At 40.1% G+C, this 16,453-nt stretch overlaps 1 protein-coding gene across 1 annotated transcript in view; it reads right to left on the reverse strand.

Moving 5' to 3' along the window:
- The window catches only part of LOC132824083 (puratrophin-1-like), a 146,835-nt gene that overhangs the window by 21,043 nt on the left and 109,339 nt on the right, over positions 1-16,453 (reverse strand). The window contains exons 13-16 of the mRNA XM_060838353.1: positions 14,326-14,575; positions 3,073-3,162; positions 2,532-2,756; positions 1,279-1,449 (exon numbers count right to left, since the gene is read on the reverse strand). Coding sequence (XP_060694336.1) covers positions 1,279-1,449; positions 2,532-2,756; positions 3,073-3,162; positions 14,326-14,575 — 736 coding nt within the window. The remainder of the gene's footprint in view (positions 1-1,278; positions 1,450-2,531; positions 2,757-3,072; positions 3,163-14,325; positions 14,576-16,453) is intronic.

The following is a 16,453-nucleotide window of genomic DNA, read 5'->3' on the forward strand; positions in this document are numbered from 1 at the left end:
ATCTATAAAACAAAACCGAAAGAACTGTGGATGCTGAAAATTGAAAATAAAAATAGACTTTGCTGGAAAAGCTCAGCAGGTCTGGCAGAATCATTAACATTTTGGGTCGAATGGCCCTTCCTCCATGTTTCCATATATGCTGCCAGACCAGCTGAGCTTTTCCAGCAATTGCTACTTTTGTTGCTATTGATAACCTATATTCATCTTAAAAAAGAAACAGTTTGAGAAAGGCTTCAGTTCCCATTTAAATTATTAGCAAACAGGACATTATTGTTGTACATCACTAGCTTCCTGCTAGTAGCTTTGAACTACTGAAAAAAGTTAGCTCTTTTTAATTTTGATGACAACTGAAAACCCCAATTTTGTTGCATTACTCAGTCTCTTATGCAGAAGTCCAATCTCCTAGAAGCAATCAAAAACGTTTCACAGCATCCAAAGTTTGCTTCTGTTGTTTTCCTTTTCCAATTCTACATTCAATTACAAGAGACTTCCCAGGGACTCTCTCTTTAACTCTAGCTAAGCAAATCTTTCAGCATGGATTAACTGCAACTCCTCACAGACTCCATTTTCAAACTGAGCATGAACTTCCATCCATATTACAATGGTAAATGATAGTCAGCATTTTCCTTGTTTTAGGGCAGGTGGAGCTAACATTATTTTTTTTGCTGTTCAACTCGCAGTCAGCTATAGGCTGCACAAGACCAAAAACAGGAACTGCCTTTGACATCTGCAATATGTCTGGATTGACAGGGAAACTTGCAGTCTGATTTCAAAATCATTTCCTATATACTCTTTTTCATGGCAACAAGAAACACATTCACTTTGGATCCAATTAGAAGTGTTAAATAACTATCTTGGATCATCAGTCCTTTTCATCTGTAAAAAGGAATAGAGTCCACCACAACTGTCTACAACTTGATATGAGAACACCTATCTACGTCTTGGAAGTCTTCTCATGTGGACTTAGAACAGCTGCCAGTGTTCCCAGGTAAAAATGTCTAGCACTTCCATCTCAGGAATATAATTAGAGACAGTTTGATTTTTCATCATTATATCACCCAGGTTTGCTGTCAGAAATGGTCTAGTATATGTCGAATAACCTCCTGCATTTACCAAAAATTTAAAGATACAGAATGTCTTTAGAATAAAGAGATTTAAGGATACCATCCCAAACTATAATACAAAACAGAGCTCATAGTCTCAACATTTAGCAACCTTATAAACAACACATTTGTAACAAACTGCATTTATATGAAAGAAATATATTCATTTTCTTACTTTAAAGGAATGTTTGTAGATATAAACATCAAATCCACCTTCAATCCGCTTGGGTTTGCTGAAAAGAATGAGGTCTTCAAACAGAAAGACATGTCGCTGGTATTTCTTGCGTCCAAACCAGATAATGAACTCGTCTTGACGAACCAATTGACCTTGCTCCTTCAGGTTCACCTGTTTTTATACAATTTAAATACGTTACTTGTAATGCCAATTTATCAGTTTCGTGTAACCAGGTTATTTCAAAATATTTTTAATGTATAAACATGTATAATCTTTTGTGGAAATAAATTGTCTTTTAGTTTGTAATTGTTTTTAGTTTCCCAAGATCACATTTCATTGCTTGTTAACTACCACAAGGCTTAACAGATTTAACTCGAAATTAGACGGCAAAAAGAATAGCTTTCCATTCTCATTTCTAATAATATTTAAAGTATTAATGGACACTGACGAAACATACACCTTGAAAGATTTGAATACTTATTGAGATTCCTAAACAGCCACTCTTGCCCTCTATGTGGAGTCCCTGTTGCCCACTGCTTGATAAACATAGCTTCAGCCATGATATCTTAACAAGGCAAGGCAAGGCAAGAAAACAACTCTTTAAGAAATACTTTAAGTACAGAGATTCAACGCACGCTGCTGGTGTTCTTCTGCATTATATTTCAACCACCTAGCCAACTGAGGTAAATATATGTCAAAAATACTTTATTGTCTGGGAAGGCTATGACATTGTGAAAGGTGCTACGTAAATCATTTTTTTTTTCATCATACTTCATTACATTAGGAATCCCCTTCTGAAATATTGAAGAGGTGATGAACCACTTAAGATGCACAACCAGAATAAAATCTTCACATCAAATCTTAATTTGATATAATATAGCTTTAGTTGTTTGAGCCATTCCAAATTCCTGGTGAATCATGGTTGATCACTCAAGGTTTTTATATCCCTTCTACTAGACAGTTCAAAATTGCACATTGCTGTCCATATGTAACCCTACCATCATTTATGCAGTCAGAATGATTCCAAACCTTCTATCTTCAATCCCTCTCAATAAAGGCCGAAATACCATTTTCTGAATACTGGCTTAAATTGTGGTCACCTACCTAGTTTCTATTCCAATCTGGGTATTTTCAACTTTTATTTAACAGTCTTTCATCTGCAATTTCATAAAAATTTCTCTTAAGTATGAATAGTCACTATTTACTCCATTTGTACCATTTTCAAAGAAATCAAAGAATCAATGCGGACTTACATCACAATCCCTAATAGCATCCATAGCCAGCAAGTCATTACCATGTTGAAGCTGAAACTTAACCATTTCTTCTGCTGCTCTGAGGTAGTTGAGCTCTTGCTCCTGAATTTCACTGCACTCCTTGATCAAGTCTTTCAATAACAGGGCATATTTGCTCATCCGTTGGATTGGTTTCAACAGGTAAGAAGCTAGATTCATTTTATCACCCAGTTGTAGTTGCTTGTGCTAAAAGAATAGAAAAAGCAGAAGTAAACCACTATGTTGAGAAGACATCAAACAAATAATTTCCTTCAAAGAAGCTGGAGTATAATAAAATAACATCAATGTCTACTAAAAGAAAGACAAAATAGCAAAGAAACACGTTTCAAAGCCTTTGTCATAAGTGCAACATCATCAAATCTGACTTTTTAAATCGACAAATTTCAAAAGATCATGGTCAACCCCACTGGCCTTATTTAAAACTGGTTAATATAGTTGTTTATAATGGTTTTTTAAGGCCAGTTTAACTGAAAAAATGTTGTGGATCATGTGAAATGCTTACCTTAAAAAATATGTTTCCAAGACTGGCTAATAGAGCATCAGATTTGGGCTTGTTCTTGCTATACAATGCATACATGCCAAACTGGTCATGCTGTAAATATATCAATTAGAATGTATTATTGTGTTTGTATTGTTTCACCTTTCATTAAAAAAAAACAAATTAAAGTTATTAGGCAGCCTGGCTTTGTAACAGTTATGACATCTCTTTGGAATTAAGATAATACATGCACATGGTTCTCATGTAACCGTAAAGCCATTACTTGTTAAACACAATGTGACAAGCTGCATTGACTCCAAGGTATCTTATGATCCATTATGCATAAGCTCAAGTCCCAATTTATGCACCAATTGATTTTAGCCATTAATATTAAACCTGGAAGCAGAAATAAACCAGTACGTTGGTCTCAGATCTGATAGCTGTAATGAATGGAAGTTGAAAGAGGTCATATTGCAAGGTATGAAACAAGAGAAACTAATCAAAGAAATACCAAAATATGTTAGAAAAATCAAACTACAAGACTGGTTCAGGAAGATAGACAAAGAGAACGGTCACTAGCTCTCTACAAATGCAATAACCCCATGGTTGAACAGATCATCAAGGGTTATTATATAAGTTTGTATAAGGGAAATGCCTTTGCATGAATTAATGCTTTCAGAATATGAGAAGAGCGATGGGAGTAAAGGAAGGAATGGTTTAAAAATGCATAAACATTCAGGAGCATACACTGTGTTGTCTCCAAGATGCACTGGAGAAATTCCTTAGACAGCACCTCCAAAACCTTGCTCACTTCCATCAAGGAGAACAAGTGCAGCAGATACAGGGAACACTACGACCTGTAAGTTCCCCTCCAAGCCACTCACCATCCTGACTTGGAAATATATCATCATTATGTCACTGTTGCTGAATCAAATTCCTGGAATTTCCTAACGACATTGAAAGTCTATGAACAGTACATGGACTGCAGCAATTCAAGAAGGCTACTCACCACCACCTTCTCAAGGGCAACCAGGGACAGGCAATAAAGTCTGGCCAGCCAGTGATGCCCACATCCCATGAGTGAATTAAAAAATTAAATAGCTGCAGATGTTGGAAATCAGAAAAAAACCCAGAAATTGCTGTAAAAAAATTAGCAGGTCTGGCAGTATCTACAGAGAAAATTCAAAGTTAACGTTTTGGTCCAATGCCAAAAGGTTGTTTTTTACACAGAAGATAGGGTGTGGGGAGGGGTTAAGGAGTAAATGATAGGTGGAGATAGAGCCCAAGGAGACAGAAGAAGAGTTGGACAGACAAAGAAATGGATAATGATCAGCCTAGGAAAATGAATAGCTATTAACAGGACTAACAATGGGTTGTGTATAATGACAGACCACGTGGAGGAGTTGGGGTAAGGATACGAGAGAAGGAGCTTAAAGCCCCCATGTTGACGCTGACATGTGACTTCATGTGGTTTAGCAAATCTCCAGCACAGCCCCAAGACAGCCAGGTTATGGAGGTACAATGTGTATTCAAAACATCAGAAGCAGTAATTGATACACAAGGGTAAGCAGTACACAATGGGTCATGTCTAAGATCAACACTCTTGCCACATCTATGGCATGCTGGTGGACGATTAAACAACTGACAGGGGGTGAGATTACACAAATATCCACATACTATTCCAAGGGGAGGCCCAGCACATCAGTGCAAAGGATTAGGCATAAATAGTTGAACCTATTTTTAGCCAGAAGTGCCAAGTGGTTGATCCATCTTGGTCTCCTTTGGAGCTCTTCAACATCACAGATGCTGCCAATGTTCAGCCAACTCAATTCACTCCACCTGATATCAAGAATCAGATGAAGGCACTGAATACTGCAAAGGCTTTCCTGAAGAAGGGCTTATGCCCGAAACGTCGATTCTCCTGCTCCATGGATGCTGCCTGACCTGCTGCACTTTTCCAGCAACACATTTTTCAGCTGCAAAGGCTTTAAGTCCTGTAAACATTCCAGAAACAGTGGCGAAGATTTGCATTCCAGAACTAGCTGTGCCTTTAGTTTCAATAGAGATATAACACTGACATCTATCTGACAATGTGGAAGATTGCCCAGGATTGTAATGTCAACACTAGTACCAAATGGCACTTTTTAGGAATAACCTGTTTACTGATGCTCATTACATCCTGGTCCATACAATTGAAAAATAGCTAAACCCAAAAGGTGAGGTGAGAGTGATTCCCTTTGACATCAATATTTAACTGAATATGACATTAAGGAACTCTACAGCAAAAACTGAATCGATGGGAATTCATGGAAAATGCTCTGCTGTCTGGAGTAATACCTAGCACAAAAGGAAGATGACTGTGGTTATTGGAAATCATTCATCTCATCTCCAGGTCATTATGCAGGAGTTTCTCAGGGTAGGACCTAGACTCAACCATCTTCAGCTGCTAAAGTGGGGACATTTGCTGTTGATTACACCATGTTCAGCACCATTCATGAGCCACCAGATGCTGAATCAGTCTGTGTTCATATAACTCAAAGGCTGCAGCAGTTCTAGAAAGTAGCTAATCACTATCTTTTCCAAGGAAATTAAAGATGGGCAATGAATGATGTTCTAGCCAATGATGCCCACATTCCACGAATGACTAAAACAAAAGTTTCTACAGTACACTGCAGTTTAGGGCATTAGATCTGCTTATATTATTTGAATGTCACAATCACAGTGAAAATGCACAATTAATTTTCAATGATTATCATTTGACTTTTATACCTGAGACATTCATTCACTCCAAGATTTTTTTAAAGGACACTAATGACCTAAAATAGCTACACGATTACCTGACAAATCAAGGCAACCAACATGAGATATGCAATATATCAAGAGAAAAAGATTGGTGAGTAAAATTATAGATCTCTTACAGTCAGAAGGTTGGGAACTTATAATTGGAAACAAAGAAATAGTTGACCAACCAAACACATACTGCAGTTCTGTGTTCACAATGGAGGACATAAATAATATGCAAGCAACACTGGGGAACACAGGATTTAGTAAGAGAGGGGAAACGAAGGACATCAGTATTCTTAGTAAAATGGTGTTGATGAAAAATAGATAATTGAAGGCCAATAAATTCCCAGGCCCTGATAGTCCACTTAAGGAAATGGACCTTGAAATAGTGGATACATTGGTCACCTTCCAAGATTCTATAGGCTCTGAAACAGGTCCTACACGTTGGAAGGTAGTTAATATGATTCCTATATTTAAGAAGGGAGGCAAAGTGAAAACCGGGAATCACAGACCAGTCAGTCTGATATCAGCAGAGGGAAAAGTGCTACAGTCCATTATAAAAGATTTAACAGCTGAGCATTTGGAAAACAGACATAGGATTGGATAGAGTCAGCATGGATTTATGAAAGGGAAGGTGACCACCATTGTGTCTTGGAAGGTGACCACCAATGTATCCACTGTTACAAGGTCCATTTCCTTAAGTGGACTTTCAGGGCCTGGGAATTTATTGGCCTTCAATTACCTATTGCTCATCAACACCATTTTACTAAGAATACTGATGTCCTTCAGTTCCCCTCTCTTACTAAATCCTGTGTTCCCCAGTGTTGCTAGTATATTATAAGACAATAAGACATAGGAGTGAAAATAAGGCCATTAGGTCCATCGAGTCCACTCCGCCATTCAATCATGGCTGATGGGCATTTCAACTCCATTTAACAGCATTCTCCCCGTAGCCCTTAATTCCTTGCGACATCAAGAATTTATCAATCTCTGTCCTGAATACATTCAGCGTCCCGGCCTCCACTGCACTCTGCGGCAATGAATTCCACAGGCCCACCACTCTCTGGCTGAAGAAATGTCTCCGCATTTCTGTTCTGAATTGACCCCCTCTAATTCTAAGGCTGTGTCCACGGGTCCTTTCTACTCGCCTAACGGAAACAATTTCCTAGCATCCACCCTTTCCAAGCCATGTATTACCTTGTAAGTTTCTATTAGATCTTCCCTTAAGCTTCTAAACTCCAATGAATACAATTCCAGGATCCTCAGCCGTTCCTCGTATGTCAGACCTACCATTCCAGGGATCATCCATGTGAATCTCCGCTGGACACGCTCCAGTGCCAGTATGTCCTTCCTGTGGTGTGGGGACCAAAACTGGACACAGTACTCCAAATGGGGCATAACTAGAGCTTTATAAAGTCTCAGTAGCACAACGGTACTTTTATATTACAACCCTCTTGAGATAAGTGACAACATTACATTCGCTTTCTTAATCACGGACTCAACATGCATGTTTACCTTTAGAGAATCCTCGACTAGCACTCCCAGATCCCTTTGTACTTTGGCTTTACGAATTTTCTTACCGTTTAGAAGGTAGTCTACACTTTAATTTTTTTTCCAAAGTGCAAGACCTCACATTTGCTCACGTTGAATTCCATCAGCCATTTCCTGTACCACTCTCCCAAACTGTCTAGATCCTTCTGCAGCCTCCCCACTCCCTCAGTACTACCTGCCTGTTCACCTAACTTCGTATCATTGGCAAACTTGCTAGAATGCCCCCAGTCCCTTCATCCAGATCATTAATATATAATGTGAACAGCTGCGGCCCCAACACTGAACCCTGTGGGACACCGCTTGTCACCGGCTGCCATTCCGAAAAAGAACCTTTTATCCCAACTCTCTGCCTTCTGTCAGACAGCCAGAATATTTGTGTCCTCCATTGTGAACACAGAACCTCAGTATGTGTTTGGTTGGTCAACTATTTCTTTGTTTCCAATTATAAGTTCTCATCCTTCTGACTGTAAGAGATCTATAATTTTACTCACCAATCTTTTTCTCTTGATATATTGCGTATCTCATGTTGGTTGCCTTTATTCATCAGGTAATCGTGTAGCTATTTTAGGTCATTAGTATCCTTTAAAAAAATCTTGGAGTGAATGAATGTCTCAGGTATTAAAGTCATAGGATAATCATTGAAAATTAATTGTGCATTTTCACTGTGATTGTGACATTCAAATAATATAAGCAGATCTAATGCCCTAAACTGCAGTGTACTGTAGAAACATTTGTTTTAGTCATTCGTGGAATGTTGGCATCACTGGCTAGAACATCATTCATTGCCCATCTTTAATTTCCTTGGAGAAGATAGTGGTGAGCTACTTGAAGATGTAAATAGTAGAGTTGATGAGGGGGAGCCAGCAAATGTGGTTTATTTGGACTTGCAGGAAACTTTTGATAAAGTCCCAAATAAGCCATTCACATGTAAAATTAAAGTACATGGGATTGGAAGTAGTATATTGAGTTAAATGCAAGAAACAAAGAACAGGAATATGTGGGTCTTTTTCTAAACAGCAGGCAGCAACTTGTGGGTTACCGCAGATGCAGAAAATAAGCAAAGCAGCTAAAGCAATATTGACTTTCATATCTAAAGGACTAGAGTGTAGAAAAGGTATTAAGGGTTATAGGACAAAGGCAGGTATATAGGACACAGATCAGTCATGATCTCACTGAATGGTAGAACAGGCTCAAGGGCTGAATGGTTTACTCTTGTTCCTATATTGATAATTATATACTAAAACAGTAAATAAAAATATATTTGTTGCCGCTGACCAAGAAGGGCCTAAAAAGAGGGGAGCTGAAAATGTGTTGCTGAAAAGCGCAGCAGGTCAGGCAGCATCCATGGAATCCTGAAGAAGGGCTTATGCCCGAAACGTCGAATCTCCTATTCCTTGGATGCTGCCTGACCTGCTGCGCTTTTCCAGCAACACATTTTCAGCTCTGATCTCCAGTATCTGCAGACCTCACTTTCTCCTAAAAAGAGGGGAGCCAATTCCTTCCTCTTAACCTTGGTCATAGCTAACTATACTTTCTTCGAAGATGGAGTTAACAACTACCATAACATTTACATTGTGTCCCTGCTAATGAGCATTTTTTGTGCATGTATCTACATGTTGTTTAATAATTGAAGGAACTGTTCATTTCACTGCCTTCTGAATTTGAGAAGGAACACTTCTGGGCATGCAACAAAATCAGGAAGTCTAATTAACGCAATGAGGGCTTCTTGCTCATAAGCTTGTAACACACTGCAATAGTGTTACAACACGCGGTGAACCTTCTAATAATTAAACTAAACATCCAGAAACCAAACATCCAGAAAAACTCACTTTGCCTCCTGCCTTATAATCTGTTAAACTATGAGTGACAGAGAACTCCCTAAATTCCACGATTTAAAGAAAATAACATCAATTTATTTTTAAACTCTAAAAATGAACATTAAGTAACAACTATTCACAAATCTAAGCTCCCCTTTCGCTTAACTGTTTATTATCTGGCTCCAACTCTATATCAATATACTGTTCCATGAGACACTTATTAAAATCACATCAACTTAATTTTAAACCCATACAGTGGCTGTCATCTTTGGTGTCTGTCTTCTTCCAGCTGAAGATCTCCCTGGGTCATCTTCTTTCTTTTTACTGCAAATATGTTTCATATGAAAAGGTACGTTTGATAGAAAGTGTTCCCTAATTTCTTGAATCTGTGTTGATGGCAGTTGCTCTGTCCGATTTTCAAAATGCCTGCCTTTTTTATATCCCCAACACTGGATCATCTCATTGGTTCAATGCTGGCAAAACATTAAATTCAAACTTGATTGGGTTTTAGTATCCTGGGGGATAATTTAAACTGATTGGCTAAATTCAAACCGCTGTCAAAACTGCAACCAACTCAGGTATCCATTTCACAGCCAAATGTTACATATTTTCAATTTTCCAGTACACTCTCAGACTGCTAGCTAGTCATCACAGGTGCTTGTCAGGTCTCAGTTCAGAACAGCATTTATTCTCTCCTAAAGGTACAGTACACGCCTTTATCTTCTAGATACAGATCGTTCAATTATAACACGCATTTTGTCAACGCGAATTCACTGTAACATGATTGATGAATTGCGGACACTGTCTCTACTGCGCGAACTTTTAAAACATGTGTTGGCTGTAATGCGATTACAGTGCCAACACCTTAAGCGTGATTTTCCATAACATGGGGTTGCTCACAAACGCAACCATCGTGTTATAGGAGAACTGACTGTATTGGCAGTTAAATACATTCTCTGATTTTCAGCAAGTGGGGGCTTGACAAAGCAAGGAGCTGAGTTCAAAAAGAGTTTTTAATTCATCAAAATTTAAGTGTAACAATCTTAGAACGGTAAACTGAACCCATGACCTCTACCATCTAGGGCAGAAGGTACATGGGAACATTACTACCTGCACGTTCCCCTCCAAGACCACTCACCTGCCTGACTTGGAAATATACCATTGTTATTTTAGAGTCACTTGGTCAAAACCTTGTACTTCTCTCCATAATGGCATTGTTGGTCTACTTACAGTAAATGGACCACAGTGATTCAATAGGTAGCTCACCACAAACTTCTCAATGGCAACTAGGCATTGTTAACAAATGTGGCCCATTGATGCCCACATTCCCATGAATGAAAAAGTTTAAACATCTGCAGTATTTGAGAGTTTAAGGTCAGGTAGACATTAGGTTTTTTTTTACAGATTAGACTTACAGTGTGGAAACAGGCCCTTCGGCCCAACAAGTCCACACCGACCCGCCGAAGCGCAACCCACCCATACCCCTACATTTACCCCTTTACCTAACACTATGGGCAATTTAGCTTGGCCAATTCACCTGACCCGCACATCTTTGTGACTGTGGGAGGAAACCGGAGCACCCGGAGGAAACCCACGCTGACACGGGGAGAACGTGCAAACTCCACACAGTCAGTCGCCTGAGTCGGGAATTGAACCCGGGTCTACAGGCGCTGTGAGGCAGCAGTGCTAACCACTGTGCCACCGTGGCACAGTGCATGGAGCTGCAAGAGAGGTTAGGTAGAACTACATAACGTCATGTGCAACTGGCACATCCAACCTGGTGCAGGAATGTTTATGATTGAAAAAATGAATCAATAAAAACTAAGCTTAAGAAAATTGACGACATTAAACATGCAAGTCAAAGGAGACACCGTGGTAAGTAATAGTAGGTAAGAGATAAATAGAAACCATGTAATACAGAAGTTGTCTTCTGGACATAAAGCACATAATGAAGAAATGTTTCATATAGCACAGATTGACTGGGCATCATTCATTAAAGTATGGAGAACTATAAAACAGGAGAAAGTGAGGACTGCAGATGCTGGAGATCAGAACTGAAACTATGTTGCTGGAAAAGCGCAGCAGGTCAGGCAGCATCCAAAGAGCAGGAGAATCGTCGTTTAGGGCATGAGCCCTTCTTCAGGAATGAGGAGAGTGTGCCAAGCAGGCTAAGATAAAAGGTAGGGAGGAGGGACTTGGGGGAGGGGCGTTGGAAATGCAATAGGTGAAAGGAGGTCAAGGGGAGGATGATAGGCCGGAGTGGGGGTGGGGGCGGAGAGGTCAGGAAGAAGATTGCAGGTTAGGAAGGCGGTGCTGAGTTTGAGGGATTTGACTGAGACAAGTGGGGGGAGGGGAAATGAGGAAACTAGAGAAATCTGAGTTCATCCCTTGTGGTTGGAGGGTTCCTAAGCGGAAGATGAGGCGCTCTTTCTCCAGCCGTCGTGTTGCTATGGTCTGGCAATGGAGGAGTCCAAGGACCTGCATGTCCTTGGAGGAGTGGGAGGGGGAGTTGAAGCGTTGAGCCACGGGGCGGTTGGGTTGGTTGGTCCGGGTGTCCCAGAGATGTTCTCTGAAACTTTCCGCAAGTAGACGGCCTGTCTCCCCAACATAGAGGAAGCCACATCGGGTGCAGCGGATGCAGTAAATGATGCATGTGGAGGTGCAGGTGAACTTGTGGCGGATATGGAAGGATCCCTTGGGGCCTTGGAGGGAAGTAAGGGGGGAGGTGTGGGTGCAAGTTTTGCATTTCTTGCGGTTGCAGGAGAAGGTGCCGGGAGTGGAGGTTGGGTTGGTGGGAGGTGTGGACCTGACGAGGGAGTCACGGAGGGAATGGTCTTTTCAGAAAGCTGATAGGGGAGGGGAGGGAAATATATCTCTGGTGGTGGTATCATCCGTCGTCATTTCCGCCACCTCCAAACAGACCCCACAACCAGGGATATGTTTCCCTCCCCTACCCTATCAAAGTAACGAAAAGACCACTCCCTCCGTGTCGCCCTCGTCAGGTCCGCACCCCCCACCAACCCAACCTCCACTCCCGGCACCTTCCCCTGCAACCGCAAGAAATGCAAAACTTGCACCCACACCTCCCCCTTTACTTCCCTCCAAGGCCCCAAGAGATCCTTTCATATCTGCCACAAATTCACCTGCACCTCCACACACATCATTTACTGCACCCGATATGGCCTCCTCTATATTGGGGAGACAGGCTGCCTACTTGTGGAAAGTTTCAGAGAACACCTCTGGAACACCCGTACCAACCAACCCAACCACCCCGTGGCTCAACACTTCAACTCCCCCTCCCACTCCTCCAAGGACATGCAGGTCCTCGGACTCCTCCATTGCCAGATCATAGCAACACGACGGCTGGAGGAAGAACGCCTCATCTTCCGCCTAGGAACCCTCCAACCACAAGGGATGAACTCAGATTTCTCCAGTTTCCTCACTTCCCCTCCCCCCACCTTGTCTCAGTCAAATCCCTCGAACTCAGCACTGCCTTCGTAGCCTGCAATCTTCTTCCTGACCTCTCCGCCCCCACTCCCACTCCGGCCTATCACCCTCACCTTGACCTCCTTCCACCTATCGCATTTCCAACGCCCCTCCCCCATGTTCCTCCTCGCTACCTTTTATCTTAGCCTGCTTGGCACACTCTCCTCATTCCTGAAGAATTCTCCTGCTCTTTGGATGCTGCCTGACCTGCTTTTCCAGCAACACATTTTCAGAACTATAAAACAACCTATCAGCAAGGAACTCAGCAAGTACACAAATCAAACTTATAACACTCTATAAATCTAACCAGTCAGATACACCATTTTGAAACTTTCCATGGGAACTTCTTATGCATGCCACATTTATATAAATTATCTTTATTATATAACAAATACACAAAATCTGATTGACACCGAAATTTTTCATTCATAGTTTAAATTTTCAGGAATATGTACCAGAATACTTCTAATTACAGAGCAACCTCAATTATCCAAATATCAATTATCTGAATATCGGATAATCCGAAGGAGATTTCGATGTCCCGATAGAATCATTACAGTGCTTCCAACACTGATTGCGTCTTTTGTCTACAGTAATTAAAACGAATTCAGCTTACTGAAATGCTGCTGAGAACAGTCCTGGACATTGATGGGAACCCATGCACTGTCTCTAAATGGTCGACCTGCTGTCGTCTCTCTCTCTCTCACCCCACACTTTCCCTGGAGTTCTACACAGGAGTGTATCCAACACCCCCTTCCACAGATAATCTCTCCAACATTGTCCTGTACAGTGCAAAGGTGGAACCTGTCAAAAAGTTGCAGTAAAACGTTGTATGTATGCGCGCGTGTGTGTGCTGTTTGGAGATTCAGCCAAATCCCCCCCCAAATGCAGCAGCAGTTGTTGGTGTCCAGTCTGGCTGCCCCAGAGGGGGTCGGGGGGCACGGGGGGGGCGCGGTGTTGGGGTGTGAGCGGAGATGGGGGAGAAGAAGGGCAGTTTTGGACGGGTATGGGGTTGATGGAGTACTGCTGCCTCATTTCCTGAACAGGGAGTGGACTTACCAGAAAACTCCAAGCCCCAGAGGAGAGATATTGAATCAATTAACCGAATAATCAATTATCCAAATGAAACAGAGCCTGCCCATCTCGTTCAGATAATCAAGGTTCCTCTGTAGTGACCTATTCTTGACTCAACAACCTGAAAAGAAACTAGTTTTCCCTCAGATCTTTGTGGATTGCTTCTATTGCTCTCCCTGACCATGATTCCAGCACACTTGATCTCCAAGATAACAAGTAATGAAACTTTCAACAGCTACCATGTCAGGATTGTTAGAGACATTGTTAACTGGGAGCACATGTGCAATTAAGTCAATTTAGTTCCTAATCTCACTGAGTGTTTCTCAGTCCTTAAACAACACAATATATTATTAAAAAAATCAAAAGAACTTCAGATGCTAGAAATCAGAAACAAAACCAGAAATTGCGTGGAAAACTCAACAGGTTTGTCAGCATCTGTGGAGAGAAACTACAGTCAATGTTTCGGGTCCAGTGACCCTTCTTCAGAACTGTATATTATCATTTAAACAGACCAAAGTTTGTTAATGTCATACAACTATATACTGTAAATTGAATGCTTGCTTACATGTCTGAGGAAGCAGTGGCTGGCACGTAATGGGTGGTTAACACAACTTTCCAGTTCCTTCAGGAAATATTGGCTATGGAAGCTGTAAAGCTTCTCTAAGTTTCCAAAAATAACATTGCGTTTGCCTCGAAGATCCTGAGGAACGTCAAAACGTTCCATTTCTGGGTAGTAATTATCAATGATGTACCGGAGAGATTTCACATATTCGCGTTCTGTTGTCACCATTTCATCAATTATGTGCCTCAGTTTACTGTAATGAGAAACACAAATTTGGGTGTTTTAAGGTATATTGCAAAGTGCAGCAACAAATATATTCATTAACTCCATGGAGAGTCATGCTTCTAAATTATGTTAACAGCATCCAAAAAAGGCTTTCACAAACCAAATATATTTTTGTTAGTTTTGATGGTGAGAAGACAGGAAACAGTTGCTCTTCTCCTTTTGCTTTTATCAAATTCTGATCACTTGATCTGGCTTCATTGAACCATCAAATTTGCTGGTCAACCTAACATGATTTAAAATGAGACTTCGCTAATGTATACACAGTTGTCCACACATGTTATTTTAGGTACAATGTAAATTTGTTATTATTCTGTATTTATTAGACTCAAATCAGAATCACCTAATTAAAAGGAAACAAAGAGTAAGTCCCAATAAAAGAAAACTAGATGTTTACTCGGGCTTTATAAATTGATATTACTGAATATTTATTACAAATAGGCCATGACCAGTGACATCTGCTGTTCAATTCAAATGCAATTTAATTTAAAAAGATCATAATGCCAAATCTTTCCACATTATCTCATCTCAACTGTTTCCAAGTCAAAAATCATCAGTTACAAAACTATGCAAACACATCCAAACATGGAAAGGCAAGTAACACCCCTAGAAGGAAAAAAAGGTGAAAACTGGATAGATGAAAAAATTCCTGACATTTCCTTTCATAGCCCTAAAAACAACTTTGACAAAAACAAAGGTTTGTTTTATTATAAATTGAACTCAAGCAGAATCATGGCATTACATGATAGGGGAAGCTATTCCATGTGCAGTGCTTATGTTAAACACCAGCTTTCTTTCGAAAACAAAAAGGCAACAGCATACACAAAAATATTAGGCAGAGATTCATATTCCCAGTTTAAGACAGCTCAACTGGGGAACAAAACAAAGTAATGTCTGATTGGAAAGTCTCTCCCCGAAAAATGAATTAACAGCAAAGTAGCCTTTTTCAGGGCCAGCTTCTGCTGAAAAATCATCAAAATTAAAAATTGTGTAAATCCACAAAGCAAATACAATGTCTGCAATTCACCCAGTGGATATTGGAGTGATTCATATACTAATTAATACAAGAAAGGTTACACCTGTCAAGTGATTGCAACCTATAGCGTAGCTATGATGCTATTTATAGATGTGGTGAAGGGAGGCCACAGGATTCATTCAAAATGGAAGAGGCTGAAAGCAGAATCCTGAGCCTTCATCTCACCAACAGGGGATGCAATTGGATCTGACACAATCATCTTCTTCAAGCATCTAAGCTCTCATGACTAAGCATATTGTTACAATTAACAGACTGAGTTCAGTAGAAATCAAGTTCGAAAGCTGCATGAACAATACCAAAAATGTAAATGTTTTAGTTAGTTACCAAAATTGTCACTTTGTTTCCCCTTATCACTGTTATTGAGAAAAAAATCCTTTCACCAGATTATGTAATAAATTTATTATTTTTAAGTTTATTGTAAACAAAATGTATTGTTTAAACAAATACAAAATCTATGAAAAATTAAGATGTATTCACAAATTAAATCATAATCCTCTTAATCCCAAGCAAACACATTCACAAAACAAACAAACCAATACAGTTCTGTACAAATTAGATTTTTTTAAAAAGAAGAAAAATACACCCCATGGGCCAAGTCCAAAATCAAAGGATGAAATGGGATGACATCTCATTGATCCCGAAGTTGCTTATTGATAATATTGAAAAGCTGACTGCTATACAATGATGAAAAATCTTCACACAAGACTTCTGTTCAGAAAGGAAATCAGATAGACTTAGTCTTTGAATAGAAATAACAATTCGGCTTTCAGAGTTTGAGCGATTCAGAGATACTGATATTTGAAATTTTCTCAG

Source organism: Hemiscyllium ocellatum, chromosome 17 (genome assembly GCF_020745735.1).
Source record: "Hemiscyllium ocellatum isolate sHemOce1 chromosome 17, sHemOce1.pat.X.cur, whole genome shotgun sequence".
Classification (NCBI taxonomy): domain Eukaryota; kingdom Metazoa; phylum Chordata; class Chondrichthyes; order Orectolobiformes; family Hemiscylliidae; genus Hemiscyllium; species Hemiscyllium ocellatum.